Here is a 19,571-nt window from a genome sequence, read left to right as displayed (position 1 = left end):
CAGTTCGAAAGCACCCTTAAGTGCAAGTAGATAAATAGGTACCGCTTTATGGCGGGAAGGTAAACGGCGTTTCCGTGTGCTGCTCTGGTGCTGGTTCTCCAGAGCAGCTTCATCACGCTGGCCACGTGACCCGGAAGTGTCTACGGACAGCGCTGGCTCCCGGCCTCTAGAGTGAGATGAGCGCACAACCCTAGAGTCTGTCAAGACTGGCCCATACGGGCAGGGGTACCTTTACCTTTACCTTCTGCCTCTGCTTTAGTACCGTCGGCACTGACGAGGCCCTAATTTTAGACACAATTAACCGCTAGAGCAAAAACTGTGATGGTGACACAAGCACTTATATGACCACCTTGCCCCAATTTCCTCGCTCTGAGGACCCCATTGGTCCTACCTAGAGCAGGGGAGGAGCTGGAGGTGGAGGGCCTCACCTCTGGATTAAATTTTCTGTTTTTCAATTTCAAATACTCATTTTACATCCTTAAGCTATCAATGGCATCGCTTCTTTTCTTTCCATGGTTCATTTTACATATCTTAAATCCTTGCATATTTTACAAACACTGTACCAGTCAGTTTTCCATTATTGCATCCATCAAAACTTATTTACACTGTTTAATTTATCTTAATGCCACCAGCTTTTTCAGCTGTACCCAATTATTTTCCATATATTCAATAAATGTTTTCCAATCTTCTCTAAACACATGTTCTTCTTGTTCTCTTATTCTATATGTTAAGTCTGCAAGTTGTGCATATTCTGTCAACTTAAGTAGCCATTCTTCTTTGGTTGGGACCTCGCTCGTTTTCCATTTTGGGGCTAACAAAACACAGGTCACAGCTGTTGCATACATAAATAACCTTTTTTTGACACCTGGGGAATTCAGACTGAATTATCCCCAAAGTACTTTTTTGGGGGGAAAGTACTTTTAAACATTTTTTTCAATTCATCATAGATCATTTCCCAATACCCTTTTACATGTCCACCCCACCGCCTGAGGTCTTTGCCTCAGTCTGCCTTATGGAAGGGCCGGCCAACTTCTGTAATCCTGCAACACCACGAGGGCCACGCTGGGCCCCTGACCTGGGTTTACATTTTAAGGCCGCTAGAAAGAGAGTTGGATAATTAATGACTGTTGGTCTGTGGCTGCTAAACAGAAACTGTTCTGATGAGGTTTTTCAAGATTGCCCAGACTTCCCAATCCTCGTGTGTTGGCCAAGTGGCGGCACATGTCGCAACAATCCAGTTCCTCAGAAATGACATGTTCCAACTTGGTGCAGTGAACTCGGTCGTATTTGGATATGATAAACGTTCTCGATTCATGGAAGTGCGGGAGTGGCATTGATGACAGGGAGGAAGGGGTGTGGGCCATATGGCCAGGCTCCTGTGTGGATGGGAGGCAGAAGATAAGGCACAGAGATGGGTTTGGGATAAGCACTTAACAGCAGATGAACCACAAGGTAATGAGACTGACCTGCAGGGAGATCCATTTGTGCCTCTGCAAAAATCAACCACAACTGGTAAGTGTGGGGGTGGAGCTGATCAGCGATTAAGTCATTTTCGGTAGCATTGGGTGGTATCCTGATAAGTTTTACTCAAATCAGACCACTGAAATTAATTTGCATGATTATATTAAGCCCGTTAATTTCAATGGGTCTGTTCTGGATAAAATTTAGAAGAAATCATCTTCATTTAATTTAAACTGTAAGAGGGAATGGCAAATTGGCCAATTACAGTTTCCCGTTTCCCCACTCTTAAATTCAGTTGTCCGCATTTCTACAACAGTCTGCAATTAAAAAACCCAGCAGCATTTTAGTATGTTAGCTTCACTAAGAAGCACATTAGTGAATATACACTTTAGCATGTACATTTTTGCAGAATCACATTGTAAAATTAAAATGTGGAAGGGTGGTTGGTTTTCGGAATGCATATTGTTTCACAGAGTGTGATTAGTTTTGCCTTCAGATGCAAACTGAATCCAATTTCTCCCTCTTCCCGAAGTCTTAAGTGAACAGGTACCACCTGAGTCTGAAACGGACAGGTGTTGCTAGCTCAACGTCTCTTATTTGAGATAGCAACTGCTGGGAACTTTCTCCATCCCAAGTTCTGTAAGGAGGGTGATGAAAATTAGCTGGGAAACTGGATTTCCATGTTAGGGGTGCTGTTGGAGGGTGACCCTTTGGGTCATTTCCATGAACCCTCCCTGTTGTAAAATGTAAAAATTAGAAAGTTTTATTTTGTTTACAGAGTGTCTGGGGGCACTGCAGATAAGCAAGACCTCAGCAATCCAGCATCTTAATTTGCCCAGATGCATCTAAAAGGCCCTTTACAGTGGTAGTTCCTCAGTTGTGGAATGACCCCCCCTAGTGCAGTGTACCTGTCTCCATTATTACCAACTTCCAGGGGGAATCTGAAAACAGTCCTGTTTACCCAGGCATTTGGTGGCTGAAGAACACTATTCCTGGCAACCTCGAGATCATTGATTGGAAGCATGTTTTTAATTGTAACTGCTTTGAGATGTTTTTAACTGCAATTGTTTTTAGAATGTCATCAACTGTTCTAAAATGTTTTTTGCATTGTTTTTAAATTGTTTATCTGTTTGCCACCCTGAGCTCCTTGGATTGGAAGAGCAGGATATAATTGCAATCAATAAATCGGTGCTTGAATGCAAATTTGTACCATTCGCTTACGGACAGAGTCATCTGTGCATTTTTGCAGCGCTCTTCCTTCCCACAATAAAAGACCTAAAGCGCAGGTTTCCCCCTGTTCTTTCCAGTTCTTCCCTTCATCATCTCCTGTTCTGAAGGTTTCAAACACATCCTTCTATGTTTCTGACGTCAGCTTCCTGACAAGCCCTCACCTCTGAAGCAAGCCAGGTTTGCTCCTCCTCATCTGAACATCAAAGCTGCCATGAAGTTTCAGGTGTCCCTTGTGATCTTCATATTCTGCCTTGGTGCAGGTAAGTCTCAGGTGCATCTGGCTGCATGTGCACGTTGTGTGATGTGGGAACTGAGTGGGTTGATCTATTGAGAGCACCTCTTGGGTGCTCCCCCTGCTAACTTCAGCCAGGCTTGCACAGAGGACAATTCAGGTGGATGGGGACTAAGATGTCTGAAAGATATGCAGCTATACAATATATTGAAATTAATTCTTTAGCCCTCTAGAAGTGGACTTTTGTGGTACTTAGATTACAGGGGAAGGGGCAGAATAGCTTCATCCCCCTTGCCCTTTGTGTTGTCTCACTTAGGCTGAAATCCTATATACATTGAAATGAGAGTATGTCCCATTGAACTCAATAGGACTTCCTGTGTCACCAGCTATAGGAGGGGGTCATAAATATGGCTAAAACTTGTGGGCCGGAGAAAGGGGCCATTGGATTTTATTAAGGGCTCCTCTATTCCGGCTCTCCCCACCCCCCAGAAAATTTGAGCTTTCAACTTTAGTTTGCAAAAGCCACAGCAAATTTGTTCGACCACCATATAGCTAACTTTACAATGCAATCATACACATGCTACTTTTTTCTTTTCCAGAAGCAGCACTCACAGTGCTTACTCTCAGATGGTGCATAAGATTGAAGCCATCATTGAGCTCAGATCCCACCAAGATCAGAGGGGCGGGGTTGAAACATTAGTCGAAGCAGAAGTGGTGGTTGGTTTGCATTGGACTGGTAGGGCAGAAGGCAAGGAGCCCAACAGTAGGTGGCGCTAGATCCCAATACAGGAAGAGTCAGAGGCAATGACAGGCAGGGGCAACTAAGCCAGCTTTGGCCCATACCTCTCTTCTTCCTTAGAGGAATTTCTTAGAGGAATTTGAGACTAAGGAGGAAGAAACTGACAAGTAGTTCTTACCCAGAGCCCTGAAACTGTCCTCCCTTCCTCCTTACATCCCATTCCTCCAAATGCCACTTTTAACCCAATTCCACCTGCCTCTTTCCCAGTTCCTCCCTTCGCTTCCCCCCTGTCCACAGAAGACTACAACTGTCACACACGCAGGGACCTTTCTTCCTCTCCAATTCATTTACTACAGATATGGATCCCCCTACTTTTTCTTCCTGCCCCTCTTCCTTCCCCCACTTTTAGAACCTTGGGAGACAGCCCATGAAAACAGGGTGAAGACAGACTGGTGCAAATATAGTATAAAGAGAAATATATCTGTTCAGATGGCACAAGCTTATTCCACGATGAAATCGGTTAACTCTATGAACAAGCTACTACTAGCTGTTCTTATGACTTAGCATCTCAAAACCTGGAAGTGGCCTCTCTGGGACTCTGAGAGGGCCTGTGCATCACCAGCACAGGTTAACCGTAGCATGGAAAAAGCATACACTATCTTTGTGTCTTTCTCCAGCCGACAGCTTGACATGCCAGAAGTGCTTGAGCAAGAACGGGAAGTGTGCAAAGAACGAAGTGGAGGTTTGTGAGCAGTTTCAAGACGCTTGCTTCATTGAGACCAAGGACTACGCTGGTTGTAAGTGCATACCCTCCAACATTCCTCTGATGAAAATAGGGATGTCCCATCCCATAACAACAACAACAACAACAACAACAACAACAACAACAACAACAACAACATTAATAATTTCATTATTTATATCCCACACACCTGACTGGGTTGCTCCAGCCACTCTGGGGAGCTTTCAATATATAAACATAATAATAAAACGTTAAACATTAAAAAAAACCTACCCTAGACAGGGCTGCCTTCTAAAGGTTGTACTTGGCTTGGGGATTGCATAACTCCATATCCTCCAAAATTTTTCTGATGAAAATAAGGACATCCTAAGAAAAAGAGGGACATTCGGATACCAAATCGGGGACCGGGATGGCTTCTGTAAATCTGGGACTGTCCCTGGAAAATAGGGACAGGTGGACACTGTTATTCAGACAGTGGCAGGAGATCAGAAGTGCATTAGCGACCATTTGATTGGGGCTCATGCCTCTCTATGGACATTCCTCAAAATTTAACAAGAGGCAGCAGCTGGCCAACGTCTGGTGAGGAAATGGGGTTGGGCAAGATCCTCTGCATTGCTCCAGGATCATTGATGGTTGGAAGCATCTGTCATGGAAGGCTATAGAGTAGCAGTAGGGAATCTCAGCCCCCGGGGGTGAATGTGAGTCTCCTACTCTCTCTTTGGCTCTTGCAAATGTTCTCAGGCTACAGCCCTTCCAGACTATGCTTGAGTGTGTCTGCTTTGGTGGAATATGTCCTTGAACCCTGATAATGCTTCCTCGGATGAAGGACAACGAAGGATGTGTGAATACATGCAGAAACTTGCCTACTGTACAAAGGTGAAATTTGCCTTTGCTTCTCCACTCACTTTTGCCTCTCGCCCGATCCACCACTGGCATGTGACCTGTGGAAGGAAGGTTACCCAGAATGTGGTCCTCTGGCTGAGACAGCTTAGTCCCATAATCCAAGCATTTCCCATAATTTAAATACTTGCTATCATGTAAAAATCCCTGTACTTTAATTAAAGTACTTCTCCCCACAGAGGTGGAAACTTACCAGGGGACCTGTGCACCTGCCAGTCTGCTCACCAGCAGTGGGGAATTTCAAGGCCTCACTTCTTCTTCTTCTTTGAGTTTATTAAAAAAATTATTTACACTGGACCTGGACCAGACATAACATCCTTTGCAAATTTAAATGACGCTTGCGATAGCGACCTACGCTGGCAGTGGGTTAACTCCTTTGTTTGATCTTCTGTTTGCAGTGGATGCGGGAACAGTGAAACTGGGCTGCGGTGACTCAAATTTGTGCCGCCGCTATCATAAAGGGAACAGGGGATCTTTAAGCTGGTCGATGATTTGTTGCTCCTTCGATCTATGCCAGCCTCTGACACGTGATGGTATGTGATACAGAAATGGTGCATGCCCATGCTGATGTGATCTGAATTTAGCGGTGAGGCTATGTTGGGGGCAGTGATAAACACTTTCATGAAAACATCACCTCAGTGCTTTGCCAGTAATAAATAACAATAATGATAATAATAATAAGCCTATTCAACTAATGAATGAATGAATTTATTATTTCAGTCACAGACCAGTTCCAGCCCACGTACAATATCAAGGAAGTCATAAAACATGATAGGGATACATTTGAATTTGCAATTAGGTATATCAGGGACAATACAGATATAGCAACAGTTAAAATTGTTGTTGTTGTTTAGTCGTGTCCGACTCTTCGTGACCCCATGGACCAGAGCACACCAGGCACTCCTGTCTTCCACTGCTTCCTGCAGTTTGGTCAAACTCATGCTGGTAGCTTCGAGAACACTGTCCAACCACCTCGTCCTCTGTCATCCCCTTCTTGTGCCCTCAATCTTTCCCAACATCAGGGTCTTTTCCAGGGAGTCTTCTCTTCTCATGAGGTGGCCAAAGTATTGGAGCCTCAGCTTCAGGATCTGTCCTTCCAGTGAGCACTCAGGGCTGATTTCCTTCAGAATGGATAGGTTTGATCTTTTGCAGTCCACGGGACTCTCAAGAGTCTCCTCCAGCACCATAATTCAAAAGCATCCATTCTTTGGCGATCAGCCTTCTTTATGGTCCAGCTCTCACTTCCATACATCACTACTGGGAAAACCATAGCTTTAACTATACGGACCTTTGTTTGTTTTTTTAAAAAATAATTTTTATTAATTTTACAACATAAACAAAAAACAAACAAACATAACACGACTTCCCCATACCTCCCCTTCACTGCATCCTTGTTTTAAAATTTTTTAGCAATCCTTCATCCATTTTTATATTTAATTCTCTTTAAAATTTTCTTGAGCTTAAATTTTTACAGCTGTAATTCTTTATATCAAATCCCTTGACATCTTAACATTCCGAAATTTTACAACAATTTTTAAGATAAATTTTAAATTTTTTCCAGTCCTCTTCCACTGTCTCTCTCCTCTGGTCACGAATTCTGCCGGTCATCTCTGCCAGTCCCATAAATTCAGTCACCTTGGTCTGCCATTCTTCCAGAGTAGGTAGTTCTTTAGTCTTCCAGTACTTTGCCAAAAGAATTCTTGCTGCTGTTGTTGCGTACATAAAAAATGTTCTATCTTTCTTTGGAATCATTTGGCCTACCATGCCCAAGAGAAAAGCCTCCGGTTTCTTTGCAAATGTCCACTTAAGGATTTTCTTAATTTCATTATAGATCATTTCCCAGTAGGCCTTAATCTTCGGGCAGGTCCACCAAAGATGATAAAAAGTTCCTTCGCATTCATTACACTTCCAACAGTTGTTATTGGGCAAATGATATATCTTTGCAAGCTTGACTGGGGTCATGTACCACCTATAGATCATTTTCATTATATTCTCTTTTAAGGCACTACATGCCGTGAATTTAATACCTGTGGTCCATAACTGCTCCCAGTCAGCAAACATAATATCATGACCAATATCTTGTGCCCACTTAATCTACTATACGGACCTTTGTTGGCAAGGTGATGTCTCTGCTTTTTAAAAAGCAGAGACCGTATATATATATATAAACTTAGTCACCTATTCAACTAATTAGTCCTGCTAGTGGACGTCCATGCAAGGACTTCTGCTAGCAGAGTGGGGCTTGCTCCTCCTTTCCCTTGGTGTGCTCCCTGAAATTGGTTTGCAATCTGTGGGGGGCACAATAGTATTCAGGGGCAGGAGAGGGAATAATGTTCTGTCAGAGCAAGCTGGAATACTTGTGCTGATGGAACATTTTCCTTAATGAATTCCTAATAATAAAACAACTTCTTCTTCTTCTTCTTCTTCTTCTTCTTCTTCTTCTTCTTCTTCTTCTTCTTCTTCTTCTTCTTTTTCTTCTTCTTCTTCTTCTTCTCCTCCTCCCCCCCTCCTCCTCCCCCCCCCTCCTCCTCCTCCTCAGCTGGTTCTCCTCTTTGCACAAGTGACAGAGTAAAGCAAGCTATACAGCAAGCTATACAGAACATGAAAAACAAAACAATTGAAAGCCAAAACCTATTGTGTTGTATCCAAAGCCAGTCCTACTCTGAGTAGACATGCTAAAATCAATGGAGAACTTGTGAGCCAACCCCTCCACCCCCCTAACATAGGTCTGGCCACCACAGAACAGCTCCCCAAGGAACAATAAACCAATCACCAACTGCTGCAAAGAAAAAGGTTAACACTGAAAAGTTATCAGTGTTGGTGCCCAGCAAGCCTTCGTGGGGATAGTATTCCACAGGCTACAGAAAAGGCCCATTCTTTCATCATCACACATCATCTGCCAGAGGGAAAACACAACCCCCAATTAGGGGATGTGACAGAGCCGGCCTGCCCATGAGGTAGGGTGAAGAGTCCACCTCAGGTGGCAGAAGTGCAAGAGGCGGCATTCTGCCCGCCCCACCTCTTCCACTGCCAAGAGGGAGGTGTTACAGCGCACAGTGTTGCTGCTTATCTTCCCCAGGTGGAATGCTTTGAGGAGCACCCTGGCTCCTGCTGAGTTTGGTGACAGGCAGGGTGTTCCTGCATGCCATGTTGCTGATCAGGTGACCCCTCCCTGGGGCGGGGAGGAGCTGAATGGCAATGCTCTGAGGAGTGCTCTTGCTTTTGCCAAGTTTGCTGAGAGCTGGGAGGAGGCATCAGAAATGGTGGGCATATGGGTGAGAGGGGGGTGGCAGGCAGCAATTGGAAACTGATGATCTCTGTCTCTTCCCCCTGCTGCTCACTGTTGCTTCCAACAGTTCACAGAAATGGATCAAAAAATGGTGTGCAGTGTCAAAGCTGCATCGGGAGCGCAGCTGAATGTGGCCACAATGCGCCCACAGAGCCATGCTATGGGAGTGAAGACCAATGCGTGCAGATCTCTCAGCGCTTCCTGCCAGGTATTGATTGCCAAGTGGGTACCAAAGCATTCAAAGCACACAGGGATAGGAGAGACTAAAGCATCGCTAAGGATGTGATGGTCACTAGCCAATAGGTGCAGGGAAACCTCTGCAACTGCAACCTGCTGCGTAATCACCACTGCAAATGATGCACATGGTGTTGGAAAAACATATTTCTGAGTTGCTCTCCTATGTTTTTAAGACTGTGTGTGTTTTGCAATAAAATGCAATTGCAGAGCTGGTCTTTCTAGGCTGGACAGGCAAAGCACTATGAAAACCTTTAGAGGCAACTGTTCCTTTAATTAAATGCTTTCTGTTTTTTTGTTCTCACCATTTTACTTCTTCCTGCTGGATTCATGATAAATTGCCCCTTGTTAGAGGGCTTCTGTTTCCTGCTTGGTGGGTCGGTAGTTTAATTACCAATTTCCTTGCATATTTTTATACTCCTTTTATAGTGAAAGAGAGCTATTTAGCCATAAAAGAAAGGAAAGAAAAAAACAGGAAGCAAATAATCTGCTACTCTCCTCCGCTACAGTGGGGAACGGAAACTGACAAATATGGGGCAATTAAAGGGCAATGCACCACTATCCCATATCCATGCAATGAAATGAGTGGAGCCAGCTAAGTGGAAACTTCAAATTACAAGAGACCTTTGCTGAAAGGGGCTTACTTTTGAGTAGACATAGATGGATCTTGGCCATTGGCATTGCTGGATAATATAGAACTATATCAAGTTCTGTGTGAAATCTGTTTTAATTGCATTTCCAGCCAATTGCTAAAAAGGAACAGTGCCTCAATGCTAAAGGGCAGTGGATACTGTGGAAGCTGTTCCACAGACCAGCAAAATATCACCCACCATGCAAATTTAAACATACATAGTATATGGAGATGCTGTAATATGTATTTAGTGAGATAATAAAGGTAAAGGGACCCCTGACCATTAGGTCCAGTCGTGGCCGACTCTGGGGTTGTGGCGCTCATCTCGCTTTATTGGCCGAGGGAGCCAGCGTACAGCTTCTGGGTCATGTGGCCAGCATGACTAAGCCACTTCTGGTGAACCAGAGCAGCGCACGGAAACGCCATTTACCTTCCCACTGGAGCGGTACCTATTTATCTACTTGCACTTTGACGTGCTTTCAAACTGCTAGGTTGGCAGGAGCAGGGACCGAGCAACGGGAGCTCACCCTGTCGCTGGGATTCAAACTGCCGACTTTCTGATCGGCAAGTCCTAGGCTCTGTGGTTTAACCCACAGCGCCAATGGAGTTAAAAGTGGAGACAATCTACTAGCTGCATTTCTTATATCCAAAAATGGTCCTGTTGTTTGTGGACATCACCTGATGATTGCTTCTCCAAGGTCAAGAAACAGAACCCATCATAAAGGGATGTGGAGGCAGTTCCTTTAAGGACACATTGGTGGCGTACCAGATCGGGAGAGATTTTGCCTTTGTTGAGCAAAAGGTCTGCCGCAGTTCCAACTGCAACAACAGGAGCTTCCCAGGTAAATGACAATCGTCGTGCTTTGATAACCTTCTGCCAGGTAGGTGCCGCCTGGGTGTAGGATCCTGCCTGTATGCCAATTAATAACAATCTAGGACACAGTCTGCAGGGAAGTCCCCCAGCGCAAGCCCCATGGGAATGAACAGGAGAGCTGCAGGAAAGTCGTCGCACCTCTTCCAAATTAATATTTTGAAAAATAGGAAATCCACAGAATGTTTAATTTAGGTAAAAATTGTACTCATTTTTCAGAAGATAGAGGTGCTGTCTTGTGCCCAAGATTGAGGGGGTCCAGCGCATGCCACACACTGGTGCGCATTGCATGCACTATTTCTGTAAGGGATGCTTTAGATGAGATTCCTGCATTGCAGGGGGTTGGACTAGATGACCCGTGGGGTCCTTTTCAACTTTACACTTCTGTGACTTTATGTGTATGATGTTGCATCATCGGGCAGGGGGGAGTCTGAGTGTTGAGCCCAGTGCAGAGGAGAGGGCCAGCAGAACCCTGCTGGTGCAGCATTGCATAAAACCCATCATTTCTGTGAGTTGCCTTGAGGCATTTTGGAGAAAGATGACTTAAGAAATTGAATAGATCATCATCACTAAAGCCCCCCCCCTTTTTACTCTACAGTCATAACTTCCGGACAGCCTAATGGGCTGCAGTGCTATACCTGCCAGGAGTCCGGGCATGGGGAGTGCGCTCAGGACAGACTGCAAGTTTTAAATTGCACAGGAGTCATGGATCAGTGCGTACGTGTCATCGACAGAGGTAAGAAAGCGGCAAGGGTGCGTATACAGAGGACTGGGAAGCATGCCTGTTGGCCTGATCAGATGCTAAAGAGGGCACAACTCCTTATCTCAAAGTGTTAGAGAGAAGCATGGATCAGAAAAACTGCTGCTACAGGAATCCACACTTTGGGATACACTGCTTGAGGGCCATGTGAAATTACCTTAAACAAGGAGAGTCTCCATACACAGAGGAGGTTATTTGTTACATCTTTGTTCCGGCTTTGATTCATCCCAATCAGTATCTACAGTGGTACCTTGGTTTTTGATCGTCTTGGAAGCTGAACATTTCGGTTTTGAACGCCGAAAACCTGAAAACCCAGAAGTAAATGCTTCCATTTTCGAACATGCCTCAGAAGTTGAACGGCTTCTGCTGAGCATTTTTTCTCCATTGAATTTGCAGAATGCCCTTTGTGCCTCAGTTTTCAAACGCTTTGGAAGTCAAGCGCTCTTCCGGAATGGATTACGTTCGAAAACCGAGGTACCACTGTGCCAGGAGCAATTAATTCTGCAACACCTCTCTGTCAGGTAGGAAATAATTCCTGACAGAGAGGATGCAGCCAAGTGACCTGTTCTCAGGTGAGGTGCCCCATCGCTTCTCTGTGTGAGTCACTGTTCTTGGTGTCCCTTCTTTTATCAACATCTGAACTTGGTTATTCATGCAGAGACACAAGGAGCCGGGTTCCTTTGAGGACAGGAGATTCTTGCTTTTGTACCACCCATGCCATGGATTTAAAAGTGGTTTTAACAACCAACCCTTTTACTTGGGCCACTCTGGGAATTGTAGTCCTGTGAGGGTGGTAGGAGGGGGTCTCCTAACAATTCTCAGTACCCTTAACAAACTACAGTTCCCTGGATTCTCGGCGGGCGAGGGGGAAACCTTGACAGTTAAAGTGTTATAAAAGTGTGGGTAAACAAACATTCTGGAGTCTTCCTTTTTGAATGGATTAGGTGTGCCTCTCTAACATCATAAGTGTAGAAAGCACCAAAGCAAAGGGTTTAGGTCGCCCTGATCCCAGATAAGCCTTCCACAGTGAAGCATGCAGATTCTGGTCAATTTCACGGCCCCTGAAGACATCCTTTTAACTGCACCTCCGTATTGATTTGTGCTCCTGATGCTATCAAGGCGTTTGCACACGCTATCCCATTTTCAAAAGATCGAGCATTGCATCTGTTTTGGGGAAATCACATTGCTTCACTTCCAATGAGTGCCTATCTCCGTAACTATTTACCGTATGCCACAAATGTTCTGGTTTATTTTTGTCCTGCTTTGGTTGAGTTTTAAAGCCCCTCCGGACGGCAAGGATGTGGCAGCATTGGGGAGGCATCATAGAGCAAATCCACCACAGATGCACCATCCTTGTGTTGAGAACATGTTGCAGAATACACCTGCAATAAAATATCGTTTCTTGGAGGGCCCCTCAATTTCTCACTCATTCTTTACTTGTAGGATAGGTCTTAGTCTAAGAGGACCATTTCGCCCTCTAGTGTCCATAGGTGGAATGTGATGCAGGTTTTACGCTGCTCTAAAAATCTCCAATTTAGGAGTGGGGAGCCACCAGGTACAGTTGTACCTTGGTTTTCAGACAGCTTAGTTCCTGAATGTTTTGGCTCCCAAACGTCGCAAACCCGGAAGTGACTGTTCTGGTTTGCGAACTATTTTTGGCAGTGCTTTTTTTCTAAAAAAATGTTTAGGGGTACTCTCCTTTTCCTACTCATATTGAAATACTTCTTAAGTTATAGATGTAAGAAGAATTTATCGAGATCTGATATAACATATATTACTGTTTTTACATTTTGGATGAATTTTTGTCCGTTCTTTCTTTTTAATTTCAATAAAGCATTTAAAAAAGAAAGAAAGAAAGAAAGAAAGAAAGAAAGAAAGAAAGAAAGAAAGAAAGACTGCCCCTCAATGAGGCCAAAGTTAGATTCACAAAATGTTTAGAAAAAAAAAGCACTGATTTTTGGGGCTTCCGAGGCTTCCGATTGGCTGCAGAAGATTCAGAAGCTGCACTTTGGTATTTGAATGTTTTGGAATTCGAACGGACTTCCAGAACGGATTCCGTTCGACTTCTAAGGTACGACTGTATCTCTATTTGGCCTTCATAGAATCATATAATTGTAGAGATGGAAGGGACCACAAGGGTCATATAGTCCAACCCCGCCGCAATGCAGAAATCTTTCTCCTTGTGGGACTCAAACCCACGACCCTGAGGTAAAGAGTTCATGCTCTACAGAACTCTCCATAGGCCACATCTCTCTCTTTTTTTGCCTGTCCTTGAACTTCGATAATGGAGAGAGTTGTTTAAGTGTGGGTAGAAACTAGCCTACACTACAAGGTGAAGCTTCCATTAGTTGCCCTGCCCACTTTCCCCTCTGGCTCCACCCACTGCTGCCATGCGGCCCTCAGAAGATTGCCCAGAAGGGAATGTGGCCCTTGAAAAATCCAAAAAACCTGTCTTCCTTCTTTCCCAGAGAACAGAACTGTGACCCTTCAGAAAGGCTGTGCCACCGAGACCATGTGCAGCAGCTACGAGGATATCTATTCCAAACTGATGGGGCCGGATTCCTTTGTTGAGTGTTGCAAAACATCCTTCTGCAACCAAGCCAGAGAGCTTTCTGGCCCACAGATGCTACTGATGGTGGCTGCTTCTGCCTGGTGGCTGGCATGGATGGCTTGACCATAATGGCAGCTGTCTGGGTGAGCCTTCAAGAAAGGATCGGGCCAGTCTTTGAAAGTTGGTTGCATACATGGGAATAGGTGCTTGTCGGCTACTGGGGCTCCTTTATCTGCCTGGAAGGAGGTGGCACTGAAGCACTGCTCCCCTACTGTCTATATGCCATGTCAAGATTGGATTACTGCAATGTGCAGCATGCGGGGCTTTCCTTGTGCTTGATCCGGAAGCTGCAGTTAGTGCAGAATGCTGTGGCAAAAGATTAAGACCCTGGTCAACAGAGGACACCTTTGTTTAGAGGCCTGTAGTAGCTACCAATTTGCTGCTGGACCATGTTCAAAGAGTTACTATTGGTATATAAAGCCCTTAACAACCTGGGACCAGTTTACCTGCGAACCGTTTTACCCCACATATTGTATGCCTGCTTGACCGCTTCGATTACAGATGCCACAAAATATTTGTAAGAAATTGACCTTTTCCTGTGGCAGCATCCCTGCCTATTGACATCAGCCAGCAGCCTTCATTGTACCTTTTTCAGTGCCTGCTAAGACCCTGTTTGCTTAGGCAAGGCTACCCAGATATGTAGAATGTCGAAGTGTATTTTAATCATCTTCTTTTTTAGCTCATTGTTGTTGTTTTTTTTTTGGGGGGGGGAATATTTTAAGTAGCTGTTTTTACTGATAATTTTGTCGTTTTATTCTTATTTTTTTACGATCAAGTGGTATGGAAATTTTATGAACTAAATAAACAATAAACAAAACACACAATGTCGAAATCGGGTGTTTTTGGAGGGGCAGTTCCCATACCTACTGTTCACATGCAATGCCCTTTCTTGGCTAGAGTGGGCATTTGATTTTTAAGAGTCTCATCTTCTCACTGCCTGCATGAGGGACATCCATGCAGGCTCACAAACACAAGTCTCAAACGTGGTTGTGTTAAGGGACACCTCAACAAAAACCAAATCCTATAGGTTGAGAAGACAAAATATTACCTTTTCCAGGTTCACAATCATTCTCATGATTTCTGTTGGATACTTCTACACTATGGAAAGGACGGTTTGCTTAACTCCGGATTATTACAAATCTGGAATGCTGCTATTCCACAGGGCAAAAGCAGAACAGCAGTGATTGTGTCATCCACATCTAGAAGCACCCACTGTTCAATATTGCCAACAATTAAGAGATTTAGATCCTGTTTAAAAAACCCTTCAAGTTGTCAGAGAGGGCCATTCTGAGTGCAGCATTGCTTGCCATCAAGTCCCGTTTTTGGAGAGGCTTCAACCTCCCACCTCCACCCCGAGAACTGAAGGCCACTTGAAAGGATCACTGGTGGCAGTGTGTACTTTTGCCTCTCATTAAGCGGGTTGCGTTAGTTTTTAATTTTGCAGCTCCAAAACCCTGCAAAACCAGTTTCGCCAGAGTGACAGCGAGCCTAAGGAATTATGCATATATATTATGGCAAGCGAAACCTGACAGAGAAGCCAGCCCAAGAAATTAGTTCTGAAAGTGTTTGTGTGTATGAGGTAAGATATAAGTGTGTGTGTGTGTGTGCATGCACACATAGAGAGACAGGGGTGTGTGTAGAACACGGGAGGTTGCTTATACCAGGAGACAAACCACTGACTCATCTAACTCAGTGTTTTCTATGGCTCTGACTGGCAGCAGTTATCTAGGGCTTCAGGTAAGTGACTTTCCCAGTTCCACCTGGAGATGCCAGGAATTGAATTTTGTATGCAAAGTGGATGCTCAGTCACTGAGCTGCAGCCCTTAAATTTCTTAAATTTCAGAGCCAGTGTGGTGTAGTGGTTAAGAGTGGTGGACTCGTAATCTGGTGAACTGGGTTCGATTCCCCGCTCCTCCACATGCAGCTGCTGGGTGACCTTGGGCCAGTCACACTTCTCTGAAGTCTCTCAGCCCCACTCACCTCACAGAGTGTTTGTTGTGGGGGAGGAAGGGAAAGGAGAATGTTAGCCGCTTTGAGACTCCTTCGGGTAGTGATAAAGCGGGATATCAAATCCAAACTCCAAATCCAAACTCTTCTTAAACATGTGCGTGTGTGTGCATGCGCGCGTGCGCGCGCGCGCGCGCACACACACACACACACAGAGAGAGAGAGAGAGAGAGAGAGGTCTGCACCATCCCTACTAACATTTGGCAGTAGAAAATAATTACGACTTGCTTGTGTTATGTTAGCAAGCCAAGAGAAGGATGTGTTCCCATGGGATCCGATGCCAGCTTTTGCCAAAGACCTTCGGAAGTATTAATTTCAAAATAGGCTCACCTACAGCTACAAATGCACACCTCCCTCCTGTTTAGTATCTGCTTTGCATGCAGAAGGTCTCAGGTTCAGTCCTTGCCATTTCTCGGGAGGCCTGGGAGAGAATCTTGTCTGAGATCCCGGACAGCTGCTGCAGAATCACCAAGTTACAGAACTGCAGAGTTGGAAGGGACCACGAGGGTCATCTGGTCCAACCGCCTGCAATGCAGGAATCTTCTGCCCAACATGGGGCTTGAACCTGCAATGCTGAGATTAAGAGTCTCATGCTCTACCGGTTGAGCTATTCCAACATACTAAGCTAGATGAATCAGTAATTTGACTCAATATGAAGCAGCTTTCTATAGTCCTATTTTATTAAATGATGTTTCTCTCCTCCACTCCCACCCAAAGGACATGTTTTTGGATTTTCAAAACCCAAAGCGCATAAGGACTCTCCTAAATCTCTGGCGGAGCTCTTTCCCTGCCTTGTCACTTGGGATCCTTTCTAGCTGGCTAGGAGAGAAGAATGATGGTGGGGAGAGAGACCCAAGGGCCAGAAAGAGAGACATGGCAGGTTGCATTCCACACACACCCTGGGCGTGAGGTTCTCCACCCCAGCAATAGGACATAAAGAGAGTTCTGCTGGATCAAACCAAAGGCCATAGCTGTCAACCGTCCCTTATTTGGCGGGAAACTCCTTTATCCCAGCTCCGTGTCCCACTGCTGTCCCTTATTGATGATGTCCCTTAAATTTCCTGGGTTTCAAAGGAAGCAGCTCTTCTCCCTCTCTCCCTGCCGGCCAGGGAGGAGGGAGGCTCCAACTGTGTTGCTTGGTTGCCCGGCCCACCCCCCTCTGGCCTCCTCTCACCAGCCTCGGCCCCTGGGAGCCCCTCCCTGCCGGGACTGGCGGGAGCCTCGGGCCCCTTCCGCTGCCATCCTCCTCGCAGCCACCAAACTGAGCGTCTCTGCCTGGGATCTCCCCTCTACCCGCCACCGCCGCTCCCACTAGGCCGTACTGTGGCTGTGCCACCAAAGGACCTGGATGAGATGGGCAGCCTGGCGTGGCCTATGAATTGCTGAGGAGCCTTGAGAGGAGAGCGAGGGCAACCATAGAGAAAGCAGTTCAGAGAGAGGAGGAGGAGGCGGAGGCAGAGGCGCGGGCAGGTGTTCCAAGGGCTAACCATAGAGGGGGAGAGCGGAGGAAGGACCGCAAGTGCTTCTCCCATATATTTGTAGTGGTAGACTAGCATAGATGCTCTGATCTGCAGGTTAACTTCGGGCGCTATTTCCCCCCCCCTTCCTCCCACCCCGCCTGATGGAACTGAGAGCTGCAGATGGAGCACGAGAGAAAAGATACAGAACTGCAGCAGCATCTTCGTAGCTTGGACTTCGTTTTGTGCAAAAAGTGGTTGCTGCTTGTAGTTATTTCACAGTGTTTCATCAGCTGGTGTCTTGAGCAGCAACCTCTGGAAATGAAAGGCCAAAAGCCGGCGCTGCTCTCCAAAATTATCTGGTCCCTTTTAACTTCGTATTTCGGCTGGTTGACTAAAATCCCTTATTTTGGCTGCCAATCCCTTATTTTCGAGGCTGCTGGTCCCTTATTTTCAAATCAGTAAGTTGACAGCTATGCCAAAGGCCCATCTAACCTCACAGCGGCCAGCCAGATGCCTATGGGAAGCCGAGAAGCTGGGCCTGAGCACAAGTGCAATCTCCACACCCATGCATCTCAGAAGCTGGCGTTTAGAGGCTTACTGTGGGTGTAGAACAGTCACCTTGGCTAGCAGCCATTCTTCAAAGGGCGAGAGAAGTCGATTGGGAGGTCCTGCATAACAAACCCACTTTGGGTTGTGCAAGAAGGAAAGTGATGGGAAGATGTGCTGGAAAGTGACTGACACTTCCTGTGACGCAAGGGCATCACACCTCCACACAGAAAGGATGCTCGTTAAGGAGCCAACACAGTCTCCAACCTCTCCGCAAACAAATCAGGGTGGATGATCGACAAACAATTTCTCTGGAAGTACCTGGCATCTAACCACGGTGTAGTTTTTGTACAAGCAAGTCAGGAGGAGCCTTAATGCATCGTCTTCCACTCCTCTGGAAGCTGCTCCTTTGCTTACGGATGTGAATTAAAACCATCAGGGCTGAGCTGCAGCCAAACAGCATGTTTCATAAAAAGGTTGTACCCTCCTGTGATGCAAGGTAATTAGGATAATAACGAGGCACAGCAACCTGCTGGCTTTGGGGAGGGCCCTTGTGGACTCTGGAAGATGTAAAATGACTGTGGGAACCATGCCGAGAGCTTGGAATCGGAGTGGTGTTTTCTGGCAAAGCAGAGCGCAGTTGGCTCCGGAACAGTCGCTGGCATCTGCTTATTTTTAGGGCGGTTTCAGCCCTTCCTCCTCAAAGGAGGAAGGAACGCAGGGAAGTGGGAAACTGAGTCACTCCTGAAGAGAAGAGGATGGTATCTCCAGCCAGAAAGCCTTACATCTCAAAGCAGAGTCCAAGGTAAGAGAGACACCTTGGATAGGGAGGAACCTAGGGCGCTGCTTCCCCCAAAGAATTGTGGGAGCTGTAGTTTGTTAAGGGTTTCGAGAGCTGCTAGGAGGGCCTCTATTCCTCTCGCAGAGCTACAATTCCCAGAATCCTCTGTGAAGATGGATTGTTAAACCACTCTGGGTATGGTCTCTTTGGGAGGGGAACAGCTCTCAGTACCCTTAACTGACGATGGCTCCCAGAATGCTTTGAGCGAAGCCATGGCTATTTAAAGCTGTATCAAAGCACTTTAAATGTATGGTGTGAACGTGGCCCTTGTTTGCCCTTAACAAGGAACTGTTGACAAGCTTATGAGGACCCCCCCCCAACCCCAGTTCTGAGGAACAGACACAGAAAACTAAGTGTCAGGCTTCAAAGCCAAGGTCCACCCACCAACCTGCAATATAGCAACTGTTTTAAATATTGTTATTCCATGTGCTGTTTTGGGCTTAACCAATCACCTCCAACCCCCTTTCTCTCTGAGTGCTTCCAGATAGGTATCTATCATGGGTGCTCCTCATTTGTGCAACATTTTTTAAAAAACAGCATCTGCAGGGCATTGTTGGAAATTTAATCTGAATTTACCCTTTCCAGGAGAAATCAAGCAAGGGACCCTTGAGGCTGGCGTTTTACTGTGGATGCATTCTGCAACACAGTCTTGACACAACAATAGTGCATTTGTGGTGAATTTATTATTGCTGTCCAAAAGGGCTATGGTGCAACAAAAAGCGGAAGGAAAGCAAACCAGAACATTTGTGGTGTAAAAAGTTACGGTATTTCACTAGGAAGTTGCGGGATAGGCACTGCTTGGAAAGGAAGCCGTATGATCACCCCAAAACCTTGGGGGCACAACCAGTGTTGAAAGCACGATTGTGTATGACCAACCCTGATAGCAGCACAAGCGCAAATCATCGTGCATGTGCATGGATATCCTGAGGCCCTCAGTTAAAAACAAATAAACTGTTGTCAACATCCCCCTTGCAATATGTGAATGGCCCTTAAGCCATTTTTAATGTTGCATGTTAA

The 19,571-nt window shown here is 45.6% G+C and overlaps 2 protein-coding genes across 5 annotated transcripts in view; both read left to right on the top strand.

The window, feature by feature from the left end:
- Positions 1-1,360: 1,360 nt before the first annotated feature.
- On the top strand, positions 1,361-14,366 carry LOC309345945 (phospholipase A2 inhibitor NAI-like). 2 transcript variants are annotated; one of them, XM_081869460.1, is made up of 8 exons: positions 1,363-1,512; positions 2,769-2,951; positions 4,340-4,459; positions 5,703-5,837; positions 8,661-8,801; positions 10,157-10,300; positions 10,928-11,065; positions 13,558-14,365. In XM_081869460.1, exons 2-8 carry the CDS (start codon positions 2,903-2,905, stop codon positions 13,761-13,763), a joined length of 933 nt encoding a protein of 310 aa, XP_081725586.1. In that variant the 5' UTR covers positions 1,363-1,512; positions 2,769-2,902; the 3' UTR covers positions 13,764-14,365. The 2 variants fall into 2 exon arrangements, with proteins under 2 accessions (XP_081725587.1, XP_081725586.1); XM_081869461.1 differs by lacking the exon at positions 5,703-5,837 and having other exon boundaries at positions 1,361-1,512; positions 13,558-14,366.
- A 1,050-nt stretch (positions 14,367-15,416) lies between these two features.
- The window catches only part of LOC309345910 (urokinase plasminogen activator surface receptor-like), a 30,346-nt gene continuing 26,191 nt past the window's right edge, over positions 15,417-19,571 (top strand). Inside the window, exons 1-2 of one of the 3 annotated variants that reach the window (XM_081869384.1) lie at positions 16,473-16,649; positions 17,631-18,212. The gene's annotated coding sequence lies outside the window, so the exon portion shown is untranslated. The other 2 variants (XM_081869385.1, XM_081869382.1) reach the window with 2 other exon arrangements.

This window comes from Podarcis erhardii, assembly GCF_964252035.2.
Source record: "Podarcis erhardii genome assembly, chromosome: 7".
NCBI lineage: Eukaryota > Metazoa > Chordata > Lepidosauria > Squamata > Lacertidae > Podarcis > Podarcis erhardii.
The sequence above is the reverse complement of the archived record's forward strand: the minus strand, read 5'-3'. Positions and strand labels throughout refer to the sequence as shown.

What these genes read in the sequence shown, in the direction of transcription:
- LOC309345945 (XM_081869460.1), top strand. Translation starts at nt 2,903, where the DNA reads ATGAAGTTTCAGGTGTCCCTTGTGATCTTCATATTCTGCCTTGGTGCA. An exon ending in CATATTCTGCCTTGGTGCAG is followed by an intron (nt 2,952 to 4,339) that starts GTAAGTCTCAGG and finishes GTCTTTCTCCAG; the next exon opens with CCGACAGCTTGACATGCCAG. An exon ending in GACCAAGGACTACGCTGGTT is followed by an intron (nt 4,460 to 5,702) that starts GTAAGTGCATAC and finishes TTCTGTTTGCAG; the next exon opens with TGGATGCGGGAACAGTGAAA.